The 19,216-nt window shown below is 36.2% G+C and overlaps 1 protein-coding gene across 37 annotated transcripts in view; it reads right to left on the minus strand.

Moving 5' to 3' along the window:
- The window catches only part of SEMA5B (semaphorin 5B), a 478,266-nt gene that overhangs the window by 150,240 nt on the left and 308,810 nt on the right, over positions 1-19,216 (minus strand). For all 37 annotated transcript variants that reach the window (XM_087883981.1, XM_034422787.3, XM_087883946.1 and 34 more), the window contains one exon: positions 10,797-10,896. In XM_087883981.1, coding sequence (XP_087740107.1) covers positions 10,797-10,896 — 100 coding nt within the window. The remainder of the gene's footprint in view (positions 1-10,796; positions 10,897-19,216) is intronic.

Here is a 19,216-nt window from a genome sequence, read left to right on the forward strand (position 1 = left end):
CAGGTGACCCTGAGGACACAGATAAACTTCCAAGAGGCCTCAGCGACTCTCTAAAAATATGTAAAACTCCAAGTGCTTATGTGCATGCACTCATACCACTTTGTGTGTATAATATGATTACCCACTGTAGTATCAGTGTCCTTTCAGCTTCTCTGAGTGTGGAAGTTTTGCCATTACCGTCAAAGCTATATTTTTATTATTATTCAGCATATATTCTTTTCTTTTTATGTGAAATCTAGGAGCCTATTTTGGTTTACTTACTATACTTTTAGCTTTGAGCTTTAATTCCGATTCAGCCGGGCATTTTCTGTACACTCATGTCTTGCTATTGCAAATAAATATTATCCTGCATAATTTATCAAGCAAATAATATACTTTTCTTGGGAAATGTGACTATTTATAAGCCTCAGGTCCCAGTTCACTCTAAGAAGGGCAACCAGAGGTTTAGCAGGTTTGCCTTCCCATTCTGGTTAAGAATGCTATTTAAATGCATTGGTTTTGGATAACCCATTTGAAGAATTTGGCACTAGCAACAGACCGCCTCCTAGAAACATTGTATATTTTGACGGAATAAATAATGTTAATGTTAAAGCTAATTCTTTCAAGGCTATCGGATGGAAATACAGCAGAACTACAGTAATAAAAATATCAATATGGATAGCATACTAATTATAGGAAATAAATGCAGCTATGTGACTAGGAAGCAAATCACACAGTTGTTCAGCAAATCTGGTTTTCCCCTTTGATTTTGCTTGTCGGAAGCATCCCAGGAAGGTCATAAAAGGCAATCATATGATCCTGGGACATTCAACCATTCTAATTATATGCCGGTTGCCAAGTACCCAAATTTTGATCACATAACCATGGGGACATTCTGATGTTGTAATTCACTTTTTAAAGTGCCATCATAACTTTGAAGGCTCGCTAAGTGAATGGTCAAGGATGATCAGTACATAGGATCATAGAAGCCCAAAGAATCCATCCCCAAATGATTTCTTCCAACATCTTTGCACCCTGCCTTCAGAAGGCTCTATGGGACTTCAGTTGTACTCTCACAGAAGAGATACTACCAAAGAGATTCTGAGTGTATTATCAGCTGTATTATAGTCATAAGACTTGTGTCAACGTTAACACAATGAAATTATGCTCCTGAACACAAAAATCCCTACTGTACTTTATTGATTCTAAGAGGAGACAGTATTCTGATTCACATTCAGCCAAAATGATCAGGGAATTAAATCAGATGATCCTACTCTAGTCTATTTAATTTTTACCTATGCTGTATAAACTCAGTGTACTTCCTTCAAAATCTTGATTCTGTCAGTCATACTATCATTATCTCACTCTGCCAAATTCTATATTCAATTTTCTGCCAGTGCCCAAACATTTTTAAACTCTGCTATTACATGTGTTTTGGCATCTATATAGCAGCATATAGAGCTGTATATAGCAGCATATATGTTCATAGTTTATCCCTCAAAAAGAATATGTATCAATGATTTTAATCAGTTATTCATTAATTATATCTCTGGAAGAAGTTAAAGAGAACTATGAATATGACTGGACTGTTCTCCTGGGAGGGGGGGGATTTTGAGTAAATAGCTGAATTCATAATGAACTTTTATTCTTGTCTTTCCTGCAATGCCTCATTTGCAATGGGGCAGTTGTTTAGCTGCAATTTCCTTTTTAACTAAACAACAACAACAACAAAAAAACCCTCAACCATCCTTTCAAGCCTAACCAGTTAGAAGAGCATTTGATCTGGAAAAAGACATTTTCTCAATTGGTTACTGAAAAGAAAGCCAATTAATTTACCTTTGATCTTTTCCCACAATGCCTATTTTCCCTTCTTCTTTAAGATGAATGCTTTCTTCCAAACATCAGCCTAACACACACTATCAGCCCCAAGAAAAGCACACAGTTGTTTTCTATGAGAGGTCCTAATCCTGGAAGAAGGAAATACGTAATATGGAATGCTTTTGCATTCCTGACTTTCTCGAGTTCTCAAAATGAAATAGTGAGCACTTTGCACAAAGTTCCAACAAATGCATTAATGATGTCTATTTCTAAAAGAAAAAAAAAGGATGTAAAAGAATGCCACTAGATTCTACTTCATGCAAACGTTGGCATTTTACTCTGAATGCAATTTAGCAAATACTGGCTAAAAATTATGTAACTGGCTACTATTACTGTTACTATTACAAGAAATTTGGAAATCCACTGGGGGTACAGGTATATGTTTCTAATTTGCTACAATTGTCTTCACTTTTGTCTTTGCTTTTAAAATACCTCATGGCAGCCCCAGGGTGTTCAGGTCAATACCTATTTGACTCAGCACTTCCAGAAATACCTATAAGGTTATACCTGGAAGCCACGCCTGAAGAGCAAGTTGGTATGGTGGATCTCCATCCTATGGCAAGAACAAAAAGCCTGATTTATTTTTGCAGTCGCAGAGGGCTCTCCAACACAAGTTCCTCTTTTGTGCATGCTTTCTGAAATGCCAATATGGGGGGTCATTGTTGTGAAGAGCCCAACATTGCTATAATGTACTGTATTTTAAAAAGGAAGAAAATAGTGAAAAACCTGATCTGTTCACTATACAACAATTCCGCCCCCCCAAAAAATAATTATTTTCCAATTAGAATTGGAAAAAACCCCACACCCAGCTGCAACTAGCTAGAAGACCTCTTAACTTTTTAGAGAGCCATGTATTTTGTAGCACATACACTAATAAATAATTACACATTATTTCCTCAAAATGGGTTATATTTACTGTATATGCACTACATAAATTCTGATTTCAAAAGTAGCTCAAAAAGATCATTCCTGACAGTCCAATGTTCACTCACTCACTCACTCACTGATGATTGATTGTTTGATTGATTGTTTGATTGATTGTTTGATTGATTGTTCAATTCATCCATCCATCCATCCATTCAATTTTTATAGTCACCCACTCAATCAAGTGACAAACATGTGCTGTTTGGTGCAAAGTCTATTTAGGAATACATACTGTGGAAAAATGAGACATATTTATTGAGTTACATAAACTATTTCAAAAGCCACCAAGTTGTTTTCAAGATCTATAAAAAAGCTAGTTCTATGTGATATGCATTGCTTCTTCATAAAAATTAGTTAACGTGAGCTTAAGGCTCACCTTCTTAAATACAAGAATTAACAATTTAAGAAGGTCTTCCAAAATAATTTCATTCAAAGTTTTAAGCACAGGATAATTGCTTTTAATTGTTTTATTTCTATGTTTTGTAAACGGCGTTTGAAGTAGTTTAGATATTTCCAAACAAATAAATATGGTACCCAATCTCATAATGCTGATACATACATTCAGCATCAAAAAATACTCCTTCTGAAAAATTTCAAACAAACTTCTGTCCAATACTGTTTGTGTCATGATATCATATCAAACAAATTTCATATGGTTTGTTATAGGCACCTCCGATAACATTATAAATAATATGCACTGTGTAACCACTTTAACTTTTTCTTCTTAACATAATTATTGTTGTAATTTCAAACTGACAATCTGGTGGGAAATTTTGAAAGGGTTCCAAATAGAAGGTGATGATATTTTGACTCCTTGTTATATTCTTGGAATGTCAGAAAAATTATATAATGATAAAAGCCTTATGTGGAATATTAGTGTTCAGTAAAGAAAGTAACATCTGCTTTTTACATTTTCCCTTCTTCATCATGGGAGTTTTGGCTGTCTCTTAATTATCTGCTGCTACTAAGCTATTGTATGATTTATTCATTTTAACATCTTTTTCAAACCATTACAGATTTTGTTGTGGTTGTACTAACGATTAATTATTTGATTGACTGATAATCTACTTCTGCTCCAGTAAGCACTCAAGATTTTTATATAGCTATATATCATGTATATTAAAATGGAAAATAACACTAAGTAACTTTCTGATACTATCTTCAAGAGATGTAAAAAGGTATATTTAGTAGTATTGGAGATTTATTCTTAATATATCATCTAGGGAAAAATTCTTCACAGTTTATAGGTTTACTTATTGTAACTTACTGTAGCATAATACAAAATGGAACAAGGAAATGAACGTTTTTTACTGTTTTAAATGTTAGCACTGACAAATATTAAGGTGTGATCCTTCAACATCCTCTGTAGGAAAACACTCAATGAAAAACAGCAGGCACTAAGGTTCTTTAGCTACAGGGACTATTGGCAGTTTAGCTGTTTATCTTTAGGTTGGGATATTGGTAGTATGGAAATAACTTAAGAGTACAGAGCAGATGCATTGGACAATTTACAAACAGACTATGTCAAATAAATAAATAAATAAATAAATAACAAACAAACAAACAAACAAACAAACAAACAAACACAAAGAGTTCTCTCACCATCTGACATTTAGATGCAAACATTCGTGGCATTCAAGTAATTTAACAACCAGTTCTTTGCCCTAATGATTTCTTCCAACAACCAGTTTGCCAAACTGCTCAGAAAGTTAACAACTGGTTCTCCCAAAGTGGTGCGAACTGGCTGAATCCCACCACTGGATGCAAGGTAATACACTAAAGAAAGAAATAACAACAGTATTCTATCAAGAGAGGGTTGCTAGATTCAATTCAGGATGCTGATTTTAAACTTAAAACTCCTTATTGTAATGAGACCAGGTTATCTGAGGCATTGCCTCTCTCGAATTATATCAGCTCGGACATCTCTGATTCTCTTTTTAGATTCAGCAGACAGGCAGATACTATCTGCCAGGGATCTACATTTGGCAGGTCCCAGATAATGAGCCTTCTCTACTGTGGCGTTATGTTATCAAATACTTTGGCCACCTAATAAAAAGGAAGGACTCACTGGAGAAGAGCCTAATGCTGGGAAAGATTGAGGGCAAAAGAAGAAGTGGACGACAGAGAATGAGGTGGCTGGATGGAGTCACTGAAGCAGTAGGTGTGAGCTTAAATGGACTCCGGAAGATGGTAAAGGACAGGAAGGCCTGGAGGAACGTGGTCCATGGGGTTGCGATGGGTCTCAACTAGCAACAACAGTGAGCCTTCTCTACTGTGGCGTTATGTAACATTCATTCCCTCCCCCAGACTTATGTTAGTGCCATATCACTTTTTGTGTTCTAGAAATCCATCAAGATCTGGCTATGCCTCAGGTTTGGGAAGGAGACGCGACTGGAGATTTATTAGTTTTTTATTAGTTATTTAGTTTTTTATTAGTTATAAAGTTATGTCGGCTGGCGACACCCAGGGGGAGGGCCTTCTCTGTGGGAGCCCCAGCCCTGTGGAATGAACTGCCCCCGGAAATACGTAAGATCTCCGACCTCCCGGTGTTTCGCTGCACTCTGAAGACCCTGTTGTTCCGCCAGGCCGGGCTATTAACATAACGTTTTAAATTGGGGTATTTTAAATTTCTGGGATTTTAATTGGAGCCTAATTATTTAATGATTTTAAATTTTAATTGTTGTTTTGTTTTTGTGTTTTTAAATAGGCTATACACCGCCCTGAGTCCTTCGGGAGAAGGGCGGTATAGAAATAAAATTATTATTATTATTATTATTATTATTATTATTATTATTATTATTATTATTATTATTATTATTATTATTAGGTGACTCTACTATTGAGATGGCTGCATTCTCTCTCTCTGTGTTTGGGATTTGTATATATTTTTAGTTTTAATTATTTCCATTTTTAATGGTGATTTTTCCACTTTAAATGTTTGTTTTTCTACATGTATTCTTTTTACTAACTAGTGTATACCTCCAGGAGTGAATTCTTGTAAGATGGGCCGCTACATAAATTTGATTATTAAATAAATAAAGACAGCCAAATGGACATTCACAACCAAGCAGTCTTTGGTTCGATGGGGAATATATCTTTTTTTAAAAAAAAAAATAAAATGAAATAAGGATGATAATATATAAATGTTCCCAAAGGAAAAGTGTAAAACTTAGATTTGTCAGTTGGTAAATAAATTACAGTCAAGACTGTGTTGTTTATCTCAGAGACAGGTTAAATGGGCCTGTTATTAGTACTTGAGTATTGAAATGACAATAGGGAAGATAATTAGCTATAACTTTTTTTTTCAGGAAAAGTTACATCTACATGCAAAGGGAAGTTGGACCAATTAGATGCTCCAGAATTTAATTTTGACTATTATAGTAAATTCAAATCTCAGTTAAATTATCATCAGCAGGATACCAAAGGCAAGTCTCCCCGCCACCAGGTTGGACGATATTTAGAAAGCTACTGGGAAAGGGGGTTTATGATCTACATGTATTAAAACTGAAAGGATATCCTGATGCTAACATGCCCAGAGGCTAAAAGAAAATTCAGCATAGACATCCATAGCATTGGTACATGAAATGTCAGAAGAATGAAATTTCATATGGCTGGAACAAAAATGGCAAAACACAGCCTTTCTGAGAATCAACAAACTGAAATGGACTATAATAAGTCACTTTTCACATCAGAGGATTATCAGATCTACTGCAGGCAAGAAAATCACAGAAGAAATGTAGTGGGCAACATTATTAGAGAAAGGTTATCAAAAGTCAATACTTGAATGGAATCTAAGAACTCACTGAATCTCAATTTAAGACCCAGGCAAGCCAATCAATATTATGGTGATTCAAGATGATGTTCTAACCAGAGGCAAGGGAAGCAGATCTATGATTATCTGTAACACTATTCCACAACATCAACAAGTTAGCATAATAATTATTATAAAAAACTGGAATAATGAAGCTGGAAGTAAGCAGAAAAATGGTCATCGTGTACAGAATTAAGCAAGGGTCAAAATAAGGAATCTAGATGGGTTAGGAGAAGATATTCCTTTATACCAAGAACAAGCTTTCAAACAAGTGACTTGAGTGTTCTCCTTTTTAACACTATTATCAGATCCAATGTAGTTTGGGACTGAATGATATTGAATGGTATGTTGTGTGGATGTTTGGGTGGTTTAGGGGTGGGGAATTTGTGGTGGGTGGGTGGGTGGGGTGTTTGGGGATTGTTATGGTTGGTTATGGTTGGTGTTGGTTATTACCTTTAAAGCCCTACATGGCTCAGGGCCAGGTTATCTTTGAGACCGCCTTCTGCCGCATAGCTTCCAGCGACCTGTAAGATCCCACAGAGTTGGTCTCCTCCAGGTCCCGTCAGCTAAACAATGTCGGCTGGCGGGCCCGCGGGGGAGGGCCTTCTCTGTGGCTGCCCCAGCTCTCTGGAACCAGTTACCTCCTGAGGTCCAGACCATCCCCATCCTATTGGCCTTCCGAAAAGCAGTGAAGACTTGGCTTTTCCGGCAGGCCTGGGGCCGTTGATCTCGCTCTTGTGATCTGGCGAGATCCGGCCATGAATGGTGTGAATGAGTTTTTAATGTTTTTAATTTTTCAATGTCTTTTTATAATGATTTTTTAAATGTATTGTAAGCCACCCTGAGTCTTCAGAGAGGGGCGGCATATAAATTTAATTAATTAAATTAAATTAAATTAAATGTGTGTTGGACTTGGTCTTTGGGTGTTAAGTGAATTTTGTTGTATGGTATACTGTGTATACACATACAATGACAATAAAGTTATTATTATTATTATTATTATTATTATTATTATTATTATTATTATATTAGGACACAAACAAAGAATAAAGATTTTTATTTTACAAATGACAACTCAGAAAAAGCTTCAGAAGTGGGTATCTGAGGTTGACATTTGTATATCAAAGCTAGCAATTTTTAATGATCTGGAGCAAGCAGAGGGACAAGGAAGGGTAATACAAATTAAGGTTATATTGCTGAACTCTATCAGCACTGAAATGAAAATTCAAGAGTAATTTGCCTATCTGTCTTTACTTTCCCTGATAACATTGCCTTATTAATTGCAATTGTCCCAAGGCTTTTGGGGAGGGAAAGCCTGAATTCCAAGGTCCAATCAGACAAAAAAAAACCCAAAAAAAACTTAGTTCTTAAGGACTAGAACTCTCGGCCAAGACTGCCTAGTAAAACAGAAATGTCTTGCTTCTTTTCATCAGAATCTTACTGGCCAAAAAGCCACCAGTGATTTGAAAAATTATACTGGAAGAGGGAATATTATATATTTGAATTTCTGGAAGAAAAGAGAGATATAAATTTGAGATTATTCCTTGATCCAGTTTGCTTTTGTTGACAATCTAGAGACATGAAGCAGCATGCAGACATTTAATTCCTGGCACCACTTTCAAAAGTCATAATAGGAGTTGTGTCTATTCTTTTGGCCATCACAATTCCTCAAAAACATATTTCATATATTATAAATTGGCCCATCCTGCTCTTGCTTGCAGAAGAGACCTACTGCAAACCATATTAGGCAAGGAATTTTGGCTAGTGGGATCCAGGACAAGAATCTTTTCTTTCATGGTCCCTGCCCTTTGGAACATCTTGCCACAAGAGTTGAGATTCCCCCCCCCTTTTTTTTTTAGTCTTCAGGAAAAGCCTTAAAATTTGGCAATGCTGACTGGAATGTGGTCCTGAAGAAGCGGCCGGCTGGAGGTACATTAACTGAAAAAGCACCCCATCTCTCCCCTCCAAATCCTTGTTCTTCTTTTTAGCTCATTTTAATTTTTTTGTAATTTTAATTTTTTTTCATTGTCATACTAGTAGTCCTCAACTTATGACTACCACTGAGACCAACATTTCTGTTTCTAAACTAGGCAGTTGTTAAATGCCTCATTTTACAACCTTTTCTGCCACAGTTGCTAAACTAATCACTGCAGTTGTTAAATGAATTGTACCATTGTTAAGCAAATCTGGTTTTCCTCACTGACTTTGCTTGTTAGAAGCTGGCTGGGAAGGTTACAAATGGTGGTGACATGAATCGGGACAGTACAACCAACATAAATATATGCCAGTTACCAAGTTCCTAAATTTTGAACATGTGACCAAAGGAATGCTGCAGTGGTCGTAAGTGTGAAGAACCGGTCATAAATAACTGTTTTCAGAGTTGTTCTAACTTCGAATGGTCACTAAACAAATGGTTGGAATTCAAGGACTATCTGTTAATTGTTTTGGTATTTGTTTATTTTATTGCATTGTAAGGTGCTCAGAATCACCTTGAACTGCAAAATGGGCAGCATATAATTCATCCAAAAATACATCATAGTTATATAAAAGAAATATTTTACAAAACCTTTTAAGTTAGCAGTGATTTTGCAGAATTTTTCCTTGGCATCTCTTCTGGCTGTCCTCTTACCCACTGTTCTTGAACCATCTAACATCCCAGATGACACCTTCTGCTGCTCTTTCCAGAGAAATAAATCTTTTTTTTCTTAGATTTAGTTTTTCGTACCATTTTTGTTTCAGCCACAAATTAATACAGTGTTTCATCCAGTGGTCTAAACCAGTACATGCGCACAATTTAATACAAACATGCTTAAGCATTTTGTTTCTAAGCATCTAATCTTAGTTGTTGTCTCGACAAGATCTAGAATATTTGGCACAATTCGTAAGCATCAGAAATAAAGAAAAAAAAAACAGCACAGTATGTGTAATCTTTCACATATGTTCTTTATCAAAAGGCATCTATATGATTTATGTTTACCTTTTCACTAGACACATACTGCCCAGCATTAGCTCTATCTGAACAAGATGATAATATCACATTGCTACCCTTTAATTGTCATTTTCTTGCTCTTCGGAAATGCTGTCCTTTTAGACAAACGAGGAATTAAATGCTGTTTTTAAACTCTCAAAGTAGATTTAAAAGGTCTATGGGGCCACTTTTCAGAGTGACAAATAGCCTCAAGGGAACCTGAATGATGAAGCCAGATCCAAAAGACAAGAGCCTAAAATCAGGGATGGAGCACTCCATACAGTAGATATTGAACTTCTTGAGTGGTACTGTGGCATTCTAGAGTTATCTGAATTCACAATTACAGTAGGTTTTGACAAAATCCAGCAATAAACCAGGATGTGACGAATGGATATTCAACTTTTTTTTTCCCCCGGGGCAACATTTTTGCAAGAGGAAGACTGTATAATGCAATAGGCATTGAAAAGATTTAAGAACCAAGAAGGAACCTGTTCCTATCTTAAACAACTCTCACGTGTCCTTGGATAATCTCACCTATAATATGAAGATTGGGCTATTTCAGAGAGCTGCTTTAAATGCTACCCGGATAATATCTCAGGCACTTTGAGTTACAGAAATACCAAGAATTTAGGAAGGTGTAATTTCAGTTCTTAAATGCTGTCAGGATATAAATGCTACTTATGAATAAACTAGGGACTGCTAATTTTAAGGTGGCATTATTAGTAATCATAGGTTATGCAAAAGTTATGGGGAGGCATAATCCTTTTCTGCAAAGTGTTGTAGCAATAGCACAGATGATCGTTCTAGTTCATTCAAACTAAAACTTCTCCAAGGCAAATTGCCTGACATACTAAGGCTATCCTACATAATATGTGAACATGTTCTCCATTAATGCACTGAATTCTTTCTTTCATCTAGTTTTGTTTCCATACATGTGGACACCACCTCACTGAGAAAAGATTTTATAGCCTTTGTGATCCGTGGGAAATGACGGCTTTTTGCTTCATTAATTCCTCATTTTACTTACATTTTCCCCCACAAGAATGACTGGCAATTTTCTCCTCTTCAACATCATTACTGCATTTCTAAAACCTTTCTACATAAATTAAGGCTTTGCTTTAAAAGCAACATGGAGTGTGCTCGCAGGCTAAAAAAGCAATCTCTTTTTGCAGACAGTAACATTCAGGCAATGAACTAGAGAAGCAATCTTGCTCCAATTAAAAGGTTCTAATTTACCTGGCTCCAACAATGAGCTGATTCCTATTGGCATCTAGAGCAAGCTGAGAGAAGTCCCGTACACCAGAGTATGTGAAATTTGAAACCCAAGGCTTCAGATCTGCAAAGAAAAATGAAAAAAGATAGAGGAACAATGACATCACTGGTGAGCAAGATTTCCACATGGCATTCAACTAATGGATCTCCAACGGAGTATCGTTCAATATGTGGGTAATTAACAATCTATGAAATTCCACTTTGATATAAAGGGGGGGGGGTCACCAAGGTAGCAGCTACTATAGCAAGGTTTGTCGGTTTTCTGATTAATTTAATATAAACATATAAAATTAATAAATAATAATAATAATAATAATAATAATAATAATAATAATAATAATAATTCAATTCAGTTTTCTAATTAATTCTAATAAAGTCAATTCAATGGTCAGTCTTCTAAACTATGTAGTAGGTGAAATCTGTCAAATTTCACAAGGCTTTCTTGGCACTCTAAGATTAAAAAAAAAACCTGCACTACCACATATAAACAAAAGACATAGAGTTCTATTAAAAGCCCTCAAAGTGTGCTTTAGATAGCATTTGGTTTATAAAGGATCTGACCAAGATGGAACAAATGAGGAAGCAAAAGAAAACAACAATAACCCCGTGCATTAATAGAAAAGATAACAGTTTCAAGATAATAGAAATTCTGCTCATTTTCTGTGTTCCAGTTAGATAGATTTATTTAAGGGGAAGCAAAAACAGTAGAATATTATATTTCTAAAAGATGTTTATTCCCAAATCATTTTAAGATGAAGTCTTAATTTCGTATTCTTTGGAAAAAGGCATAGTGTACAGTATGTATAAAAAATCCAACCCTATGCAACAACCTTAAACACATGAACCATAAAAATAGAAATGTTTATGAAATTATTTTCAGGATTACCAACTGACATTCAAAATGTTACCACAGATTGTAGTGTGTGTGTGTGTGTGTGTGTGTGTTTTAAAGGCATTATTTCCTGTAGGAAAGAAATAATCCAATAAAATTAACTTTCAGGTTGGCTTATCATTAAAAAAATAGAAGAGGTTTGGGCTTTTAATTTTTTCCATGGTTATTATAAGTAGTATAACACTTGTTTATTCAATTTATATCTTGTCTTTCTGCTCAGATGAGCACTTAAGGCAGCTAGTATAATTAAAACACACGCAGGCACAGTGTAAAGATTAAAACTAAATTGTTTCCAATACTAAAACAATTAACAACCAACAGCTTGATTAAAAAAGATGGGTCCTTACATTTTTTTTAAATGCTGAGAGAAATGGGTCAAATTTCAAGGGAGTTAAGAAGGTGACCATGGATGTGTGGTTATGTCTGTGTGTCCTTTAAAGGGGTACATTTTAACGTTGGTTCTTAATGGTAGAAATGTTATCTTAATCCCCTGGGGATTTCACATTTAACAGCTGAAATGAGCAATCAACATTTCAGGATATCATATGGTACCTGTATCTTGCATGTTTAGCAGCCTTCCTTTTTACACCACCAACAACTATTAGATATTTTTCATGGTTAGTCCCACAGAAAAATCACAACAATACTAAAATTGTCAATAGTAATTCCTTCTACAGAGGAATTATTGAGTCTATCATCTGTACCTCTATAACTGTCTGATTTGGTTCTGCAACTCAACAAGACAGACACAGACTTCAGAGGATAATTAGAACTGCAGAAAAAGTAATTACTACCAACCTGCCTTCCACTGAAGACCTGTATATTGCACAAGTCAAAAAGAGGGCTGTGAAAATATTTACAGACCCCTCGCATCAAAGACAAATTCCTTGTGTGTCCAATCACACTTGGCCAATAAAAAATTCTATCATCTATTTATCTATCTATCTATCTATCTATCTATCTATCTATCTATCTATCTATCTATCTATCTATCTATCTATCTGATAGATAATTGTCATCAAATTTGCTAGGGCCCAAACCTTAACTGTGTGAAAGAGCTCCCTGTTAGAGTTGCTCCTTGTGACAGTTGAAAATCACATCCATTTGTTCAAAAGAAGAACTTCCATCCCCAATAATGTTTGTTTATCCACATTATCTCCAGCTAATTTGGACATAAACAACCAATTATCAAATTTAGGCCATATTTTAAGGTCCTATCTGCTTATCCATCTGGGCTGGATGGTAAGGAGCAGTAGAGTCTATTATTAAACTTCTAATGGTGATTTACTGAAAAGCTCCCAATGACTGGCTGTAATACAGATTCACATGAAAGAGGAACTTAATAAAGTCTTATTATTACCAGTAGTCCTCAACTTACAACCACAATTGTTACCAGAACTTCCATCACTAAGCAAAATGGTTAAGTGAATCATGCCCAATTTTATGATCTTTATTGCCATGGTCATTTCGCAAATCTGGCTTCCTCCACTGACTTTGCTTGTCAGAAGTTGACTGGGAAGGTAAAAATGGTGATATATGAACCTGGGACACACCGATTGTCATATAAACATGCCAATTACCAAGCGCCCAAATTTTGATTACATGACTGTGACAGTTGTTAAGTGTGAGGACTGATTGTAAGCCACTTTTTTCAGCACTGTTGTAACTTTGAACACTCACTAAACAAATGGTTGTAAGTTGTGGACTGCCTGTATTTGACACTTCTTGCATATAAAAGCTTCTGTAATCACCGTGATGCAGTTCACGCAGAAACTGCAAAATGATGGTAGAGAATTTTAAAATGCACGATGAAGCAATGCTGTAGGAGTTTTGAATCCATTTGCAGAAGCCAGAAAACCATCAATTGCTAAAACAGGAGAGCCATGAATTTAGCAGTGTGTATGTCACAGTATACTAAATCAGAGACAGAAATGTGTGATTTACCTGACACAGCTCCACCCCATACACCAAAATTAAGCTGCTAAAAATTGACAAAATGGTTGGTTCTACTAGCAATTTTTTTTTGTTATCTCCGTTTTGCAAACTAAAGCATAAGACTAGAGGTAACCATTGGGAGGCCAGCTGCTTCAATGCCCAAATGTTAACCATCTCTCCCTCAGTTGTCATCTTCTAGGATGTCCCTACTCCCTTGCCTGTCCTTAAATCATCTCCCTGTACTGTTATTGCAAACTCCTGTGATTCTCTGGAAAACTGGGAATCCAGATGCCAGATATAACCCCAATGTGACAACCCGTGCAAAAAATAGTGTTGCAAATTATTATTCGCAGTATGCCAGGTGTCCTTTGGCTACTCTTAATATAGTACAAAATAAGAGTCACGAATATCAATAACTAGAGGATATCCTATAACACTATTAGAAAATAGCCAGATATTTCATTTTTCTTCATTCAACCTTTTTTAAAAAACAAAATCCATCTGACACATACACCTGCATATGCAGTATATATATGAATGACATTATTGTTATCTTTTTTACATTAGAAATGCAGAACTAGAAGCTCTTTCTAAGTAGAATTTAGTAAATCCTTAATCCCAAAAAGGCTTGTTTTAGATCTACGATGTTTTGGTGTCTGAAAATTCCTTCCTTTAGATTGCAAAGTGAGTCTCTCTATTTCAGAATTCTCCATCCATGGGCATGAATTTTTCAAGCCCTCGCAGTCATAACTGAAACAAGGAAGTAATGGAGACTAACTCATCAAGGCTGACCTGAAACCATCTTCCTCCAATCCATCAGGATTTGCCAGGACATTTAGCAATATGCAAACCCACAACAGATGCCAAAATATCACCAAGGTGTTCTCGTAGTTTATTAACCTTCTTTTTAAATTCTTTAATATAAATTTATTTCAAGCATGGATCTGTTGGAGCTTAATAATCAAAATCTGCATGCGTTAAACAGGAGAACAAGATAATGCATGTGTTCTCCAGAAGTTTGGGCATTTTTGTTCTCTGATCAGAGGGTCATTTCAAAATAATGAAATGTTTTATGGATCCTATTCCAATGCTCCAATTTCTCTGATCATTTCCAATAGATTTGTGTTCTTCCTTTCTTTGACAAACCCATTTTGAAAAGGCAGCAGAAAATTTAATGCTGTTCCTACTCCTTTGTTTTTCATTTGACACATTAGCTTAAGAGGTTCTCCTATCGTCTCTATCTTTAAACAACAAACAGTATAAAAAAGTTACAAGTAAAGAATTATGGGGTGAAAAATATATGTGCACTGTAGGCAGCTCAATTCTCTCTACGATAGTTTAAAATGATAGTCAAGGCAGAGAAGTAACAGGTAACTGCCCTGTGTTCTACTTATGACCATGGGTGGCAAAGTATATAAAGAAACCCTTTTTGATTGCTAAATTAAAGGCTGCATGACATGTCACTTCATAGATTTAAACCTTTATAGAGTTGGGAGATGATTAAACACAGCATGTCTTTCCCTGATAGTCCAAACTACCAGTTACCCCAATTCACACCATCACCAGGCTTTCTGCACTCATGTTATTCTCTGAGGGGAGAGAGGATCAAACTCATACGACAGCTATGAACCAAGCACTTGGGGGATGCCCCATATTAAATGTCAAGATGCCAAAGACATATTGGGAATAAACACACATCTTGTTTCTAGAAGAACAAACCTCACATCTATCAGATGACTTTACCTCTCTACACTAGATGAAATGTACATATAAGAATTCAATGAACTCTCACATCTTTCTTGGCGAGACAGCTTCCCTTACCTCAATTTCTTTTTTTCTTTTCTTTCTGTCCCCTTTTAGAGCAATGCCTTGATTTTGACTAAAAGCCTTCAAAAAACAGACCACGTTTACCTAACTCTTTATAATCCTCATACAAATTAAAATTAAAAATACCTCTTTTCTGGAAGAAAGCAGGAATCCTAGAAATGAATAACTCGTGACAAATCCAACTCAGTGTTCTTTATGTTTGTCTTTGTAATCTATCCCAAGAGGAAATAGCCATGTTCTCCATCCCGCTCCAGTACCCAATATTGCTCAGGTGCAATTGACTTAAATTGCAGCAAAATTTGTGACACAGGTTTACCACATCTACAAACACACAAGATTTTTCTGTTCACAACAAAACAGCTACAGTGGCCAATTATATGCACACCACACAGAATGTAAACATATGAGAAGTCACCATCACTCTCCTAATGCCACAGAGGCCATGAATGAAATATATATTTCTTTCTGTTCTTTATTGGTCCATCTAGATCTTGTACTTCTATGAATTGAGAGGAACAAATGTATATATCCTCCAAGTACAGCACCAGAAATTAAATGGAAAATTTTACCTGATAAAATCCATGCCCTTCCCTCACTTTATACAAAGTAGTTTGTAAGTTTCTCTATCAACCATGAGAACTGATTGCCAAGTCACTTATTATACTGCATGCCCCCAGTAAGTTATGTGTAAACTCCCTAATAAATTCCCTTGCCATTGAACAAAATATGAAGTGACCCCATGACTTTACGTCCTCAGATTAATTGTCTGGTTACTTTAAAATCACTAAAGTTCTGACATAAAACTTCTATCATACATATTAGTCCAACATTATCTTAAAGGCTTTTATACAGCATCAGCTAGTTATTTCTCCTTCTTCAATAACAAAATTAAGGAAGCTGTTGATTACAGCCTCTGGGTCTTTTAAGTGAACAGAACTGTATATCCGTTAGATACATACAAATAGCCATAATCAAAATACTGTACTTCAAAATACTCAAGACCTGAGACAGATGTCATCAGAAATCTTTTGTCCTGCTTTGAAAAAGGTAAAATTTATTTGAACAAGAGCCAGAGTTCCCTAAATGCCATGATATTCAGTTGCAGAACTCTATTTTAGCACTCACATTGGACACATAATTTATTTCTTCAGTTATTATAAAAAGCAAGATTGGTGTTCAGGGGAGTAGAATAAATGTACTAACTGCATCTTTCCTTTTAATGTGTAGTGGGCCATGGCTTGTAGTACAGAGCTTTTCTATCAGAGGGATCTTTTGGAATGTGAGAAGACCTCAGAAACCAGAGTTCTGCATCCCACAGAGAGGCTTCATGAATAGAGGAAGCTCTCCACATTGTTTTTGTCTTCTCCATAAAAAACATGAAGGATATGCTCATTCCTGTTCCCCTGAAATATGAGTAGAATTTCCACACATTTTATTGTATCTGAGAAAGACTAATCTGGAGTGTCACTGACCGCAAATATACTTTCTACTCCTCCAAATTCATACCTCTCTCCAAAATCATGTATGAGATATTAGTTTATGTATTAATGTATTTATTTACATTCCCTCAGTGTTTCTTTCCTTCATCCACTACATGCAGCAAGCTCAACATGACCAGCCACTAAAGAGGCATCTGGAGAACTTAATGATAAAGAAAGTTCTAATGATTATATATCATTGCAGTCTCTGTTTATAATAAATGGGAGGTAGTTTGTGTGACAATATAGAGACCTGCTCACATTCCAACTATGAAATTTCCTTGTCCCTCACTTCTGAACACAAAGGGAGAGAGGTTTGGAAAAGAACATTCTCAAGACTGAGAAAAAGAAAATTGTACAATGCTTTCTGGTTTTCAGTTTGTGGGATATGAGGCATCTATTATCCAATTTTTGAAATTTATTTATAAGCATGAAAAAGGAAGATGAAGCTAGGTCATGGCTTATGTCCACTAGCAAATGAATGCATTTTTGATAAATCAGATCTGATCAGTAATATTTATGTACATTGTATTTTGTTTAGATTACTATGGCATATTTCACACAAGATGTCTTTCAAGTGTCTTTAAGTTTTTAGCTGACTCGTCTTCAATAGTTCAATAAGGAGGAGCATTAACACCTACTGTAGATGCTCATTCTTAGCACCCTCTGTCTTCAGGCAGTTCTTCCCACTGCTGTGGGTGGCTGGCCTAGGGCGTCTGGGAAATGAGGGCCACTTTTGAGGTTGTATTGTCATATGGAAGGAATAGACCATAATCTGCCATGCTGGTCAGTGGTGGGTTTCAAATTTTTTTACCACCGGTTCTGTGGGTGTGGCTTGGTGGGCGTGGCATGGCTTGGTGGGCATGGCATGGTGGGCGTGGCAGGGGAAGGATACTGTAAAATCTCCATTCCCATCCCACTCCGGGAGAAGGATACTGCAAAATCCCCATTTCCTTCTGATCAGCTGGGACTTGGGAGGCAGAGAATAGATGGGGGTGGGGCCAGTCAGAATTTTTACTACCCGTTCTCCAAACTACTCAAAATTTCCGCTATTGGTTCTCCAGAACTAGTCAGAACCTGCTGAAACCCACCTCTGATGCTGGTCCAATGTGGGTTGGCAGATGTGAGCACTATTAGTCAGGGGTATCCATCTCAGCAAGTATTGCGGGCCCAACTGACCAAAGAAAGCAGAATCATATTGGTTGGAAACATGCGGAAGAGGCCTTCATAATGCAGTGAATGGACAATGGCTAAAATGATGATGATGATGATGATTAATGATGATGACATGCTCATTCATACCTATTCAACATGCTGATAACCCAAAATCTTACAGTTTGAGCCCTGACCATCAAAAGGTACATATTCTCTATACATCCAGAGAATCATCCAGGTTTTATAATCCTTGGCTGAAGCACTTCTAAAAGGATAGTTAGAAGGTTACATCTGCCTAATATGCAAGTGGCCCGGGTTTGAAACCCAGAAGGATATGGCTAGCTGATGAGACCTAAACAGCTTGAAATAGCTATACTAGTCTCCCTTTATTTCTTTGTCAGTAAATTTAAATTTAACTTCTAACAGGATACTTCCTACTCCTGGAATGCCTACCCATCACATGCCATAGAAAGTCAGATTTATTTTATTGTTAGTATTCGTTACCCAATATATGTCAAATACACAAGGTATGAAGAGAGGTTTTTAACATCCTTACATCTGGGTAATCATGCATAGAATCTAAATGAAAATTCATGGTATCTTCACGGCTTTCAATTGTTTCTACAATTTTCTTACAACTGAGAAGAGGAAACTTTTTATTTCCAACTCAAAGTGTTGAAGTACCTTTCAAATCTGTCTTAAACTTATATGGGACACCCAAAGCTGCTTTATTGCTGAAAGTCTGTGATTTATGAACTGTCAACACAGACTGTGATACCTTCTTCTGAAGAGGGGAGAATCCAGTGCCGAAAGGAATAATGAAAGTAATAAGAACACCTTGAAAGACATGCTGTAAGAAATCAAAAGGCCAGAACCCCTAAAGACTGAAATCCAGAGAATTGACAGCACCTTTAGCAAACCCTTTAATTAGCCTTCAAGCAAAAGATTTATATATCAGAGAACACAGTTATGAAATAAGGCTGATTCGACAATAAACACTTTGGCAATAAAACAAAGCATATTGGACATACTGCTGGATGCCTGCCAGATCCAATGGTTATAAATAAATACTTCAATTGCAAATCTACCAGAAACTG

Source organism: Pantherophis guttatus, chromosome 1 (genome assembly GCF_059756535.1).
Source record: "Pantherophis guttatus breed Tessera chromosome 1, ASM5975653v1, whole genome shotgun sequence".
NCBI classification, from domain to species: Eukaryota; Metazoa; Chordata; class Lepidosauria; order Squamata; family Colubridae; genus Pantherophis; species Pantherophis guttatus.